The sequence below is a fragment of the Mustela nigripes genome, unplaced genomic scaffold (assembly GCF_022355385.1).
Source record: "Mustela nigripes isolate SB6536 unplaced genomic scaffold, MUSNIG.SB6536 HiC_scaffold_4139, whole genome shotgun sequence".
Taxonomy (NCBI): domain Eukaryota; kingdom Metazoa; phylum Chordata; class Mammalia; order Carnivora; family Mustelidae; genus Mustela; species Mustela nigripes.
The window spans coordinates 1-3,369 of NW_026743545.1; the positions used below are offsets into that span (position 1 = coordinate 1).

General features: G+C 60.7%; 1 protein-coding gene across 1 annotated transcript; it reads left to right on the forward strand.

The window, feature by feature from the left end:
* The first annotated feature begins 1,360 nt into the window (after positions 1–1,360).
* On the forward strand, positions 1,361–2,411 carry LOC132009071 (piggyBac transposable element-derived protein 5-like). The gene is made up of 2 exons (XM_059387476.1): positions 1,361–1,689; positions 2,258–2,411. The coding sequence occupies exons 1-2, from the start codon at positions 1,371–1,373 to the stop codon at positions 2,284–2,286; spliced, it is 348 nt and encodes a 115-aa protein (XP_059243459.1). The 5' UTR covers positions 1,361–1,370; the 3' UTR covers positions 2,287–2,411.
* Positions 2,412–3,369: the final 958 nt, after the last annotated feature.

Sequence of the window (3,369 nt, forward strand, 5' to 3'; positions counted from 1 at the left end):
CAGTAGGATTTGCAAGCCCTTCACATCTCTGTGGATTTATTTTATTTTAGAGTGCAAGTGACTTTATGGCCCAATTACCATCATTGTGACTTATTGCATTATTGTGGGAGGGAGAGAGGAGCAAGAAACGCCCGATCATATGTATCGTCATCAACGGAATGAGTGCCACGCACTCCTGGCCAAGGCAGAGGGATGGATGAAACTTTTCTGATCTATTGTTTATCAGAACACTGAAGCCTGGGTGATTGTGCCGTATTTTAACAGACAAGTGTGTCAAATGTATGGGTGAAGATGTTGCAATCGTGGTGTTAGAGTAATTAATATTTGGAAGGTAATGAATATTTTGAGTTTAAAGATGTCAAAGGTCAAAGACGGGAGGAATGACTAAGATCGGATGTTGACCCCTCAAATTACAGGGGTATTGACGCGAAACTGAGTCACCACCTTACCCCAGGAATGAACCGGCAAGGCGGGCTCCTTATTAGAGCAAGGCTCCAGGAAGCCAGATAGCCCTTGTGCTTGCAAGAGCTCAAGGCACAGCCGGCTGTGGAGCACGGAAGTAGCAGCAGCCACAGCAGCCTCGGGAATTGTGACCCTCGGGCCAGGCGCCTACCTGGAATTTCCGCAGCGCCTGGTTCAGAACCACCGGGGCGGACAGCTCCCCGCGGCCGCCGGCGCCGACTGCGGAAGCGGACCGAGAGCGCGGGCTTCACGCTCCCTGAGCCGGCTCGGGTGGCGGGAAGACCGGCTGCGTCCCCCCCAATCCCCGACACCCACTCGGTTCCTCCCTCCCCGCTGCGGGGCCGCGCGGGGCTTGCGGGAGGCCAACCCGGGCCACACGTCCCGCAGGCGAGGAAGCCACCGGCCGCCCTCTCCCTTGCCGCCGCCGCTATCCTCGCCCCGCTCGGCCAAGGGGTGTGGGGCGTGCCCCTCGCGGGCCCCGCCCCGGCCTGCTCCCCATTGGCCGGCGGGCCGGAGGTGCGAGGAGGCGGGGTCCGTCTCTGGCTGCTCGCGCCCCGGAAGGTTGGCCAGGGAGCGCGGGGTGCCGGGGGAGGGCGCGCGGGGACAGCGGGCGCTGAGGAGACGCATCGGCGGCGGTGGCGGCGGTAGCGGCCGCGCCTAGGCCCAGCCGCAGCCCCTGCCTCCCGCCCGCGCGCCCTGCGTCCCGCCGGGGCCTGCAGCCTGCGGCGCCCGAGCTCCCAGGGCGCTTCCTCGGGCGCTGGGCCCGAGGCGACCAAGACGGCGGGGCGGCGGGCACTGTGCTGCGGGCTGCGCTGGTGGGGGGCGGCGGGCCGCGGCGCAGGCCAGGGCCCGGCGCGTGCGGCTGGGAGGCGCTGTGGGGAGCGGGCGCGCGGGCGGCGGCCGGGGCCATGGCCGAGGTCGGCGGGAGCGCGCGTAGGAGGGCGCCCGAGCTGCTCGAGACGGCCCGCGGGCGCTACGAGAGCCTTTTCATCTGGGACGACGTGTTCGGCGAGTCCAGTCCGGACAGCGGCGGAAACCCCTTCTACAGCACGTCCGCCGTCTCGCGCTCCTCCTCGGCCGCCTCCTCAGACCACGAACACGAGCGCCCCGGCCCCTCGCCGCCTCCCGGCGCCCCCAAAGCGCAGGAGTCCGACGAGGACGAGGCCAGCGAGGGTTGGAGTGCCACGCTGCGGGACCGCCCGCCCTCGCGCTTCGAGGACACTGGCGGTAAGGCGCGGCCCGCGGGGGCGGGGGCGGCCTGGGGAGGCGTGAGCGCGGGCCTGGGAGAACCCAAGACGCTCCGCGGGCCGGCTGCTCGAGGGCGGCTTTTCGCGTCAGCACACAGATGGGGCCCCGGCAGCGGGGATTTGAAGTGCGAGAATCAATCTGGTTGCGTGGTGGTGGTTGGTGGGGGCCGCTCCGACTTCCCCGCGGATGGAGAAATGAGGCGGAGGCCCAGGCGGCACCCTGCCGCTGGCAAGGACCCAGGGGGGCCTTCCCTCCCTTGCTGGGAGTGTCCAACCCAGTCACACCTGTGGGGTTGCTCGTTAGGGGTGCGTTTGAGTTAGCCCAATGCAGCTTGTGTGTGTGTGTGTGTGTGTGTGTGTGTGTGTGTGTGTGTTTTGCGGGTGGGGGGTGCGTAAATCGTTTTGTGTGGATGGCCCCAGAGCAGCGTTACCCAGGTGCCAGGGGTGGGGCAGCCAGCCTTTGGAGGGAGGCCCAGTGCGAGCCGGGACGTCTTCACTGGCTCGTGTTTTCTCCAGTGAATCTGACCAACTTTGTCCATGCCTTTCAGGATCACTTGCTCAGAGCAGAGAAGAGTAAGAGGACCAGTTAGCAGCGTTAAGCTGTCTGCTCTCGCTCCAGAAGACACTTGTGTGTTCTGCTTAACCGACATGGTCATGGTCAAGCGCCTGATATCTGGAGGTCGCAGGCCTGCTGGCAGTTGTGGCTGCTTGAAGTCCTCCTTTACTGCCTTCTTTTTGGAAAGGTAATTCTGACACGTCTCTACTTAGTCTGCAGAAGCTCTGCAGCCTCTGCCCTCTGGGAGAGGTGGAGACCAGCCAGCAGTTCCACCTGTCCCCTGATGCTTTCTGTTCCTTGCTCAACAGCCTACTGTGTCAGGCCCTTGTTTCTGCACACCATTTTCTTGTGTTGAAGAGTGTGCAACCAGTGTTGTGGAGGACCAGGGAGTGGCCATACTGGACCCAATGCCGCTCTCCCTGTGGCTCTCCATGATTGTTGTTCAACCATAGGAGGGCCGGCCAAAGGGAACCCTGGCTGGTGCCTGGGCTTAGACCTGGACCTTGTGCCACAGCCTGCTGGTAGGCTGATTGGGTTGGCTGGACTTTCTCAGCAGGGAGTGGTCGGCAGACTTTCCACGGACAGGCTGCAGTGTGGACACCCTGAGCTACAGCTGGGCTCTAGGGTCCGAGTCAACTGTGCTGTGTTTTGGAATGGGTGAATTTAACATATTCTCATTTAGGCTTCAGTTCAGAGTTTCGGAATTTTGAATGTCACATCACCCTGCATAATCCTTTTAAACCCCATACATTTCCCAGAATGTCATAAGGGTTTCCAGCCCCAGATGGCTGTTTTCCATTCAGTTAGCTCTTTAAGAACTGTACGTACCCAGAACTCTGGTTTGGCAGACTTGATGCTGTGAGTGCTGTGATCCAGTTTTTGATCTTGGAACAAGAGAGACATGTCCTCTTGTTTCCCTCCCTTTCTAGGGGAATCATGTTAGCTTAAGCCTGGTTATGACTAAGAGCCATGAGTGTTGGTCTGAGAAGGATGAGTGCACCTAAATACATTTTCAAGCAATATTATGTTTCTCAGTAACCTATACTTGGGAGAAATTCTGCATCAGAGCAATTTAATCTAGCCACTGCGGCACTTAAATGGTCA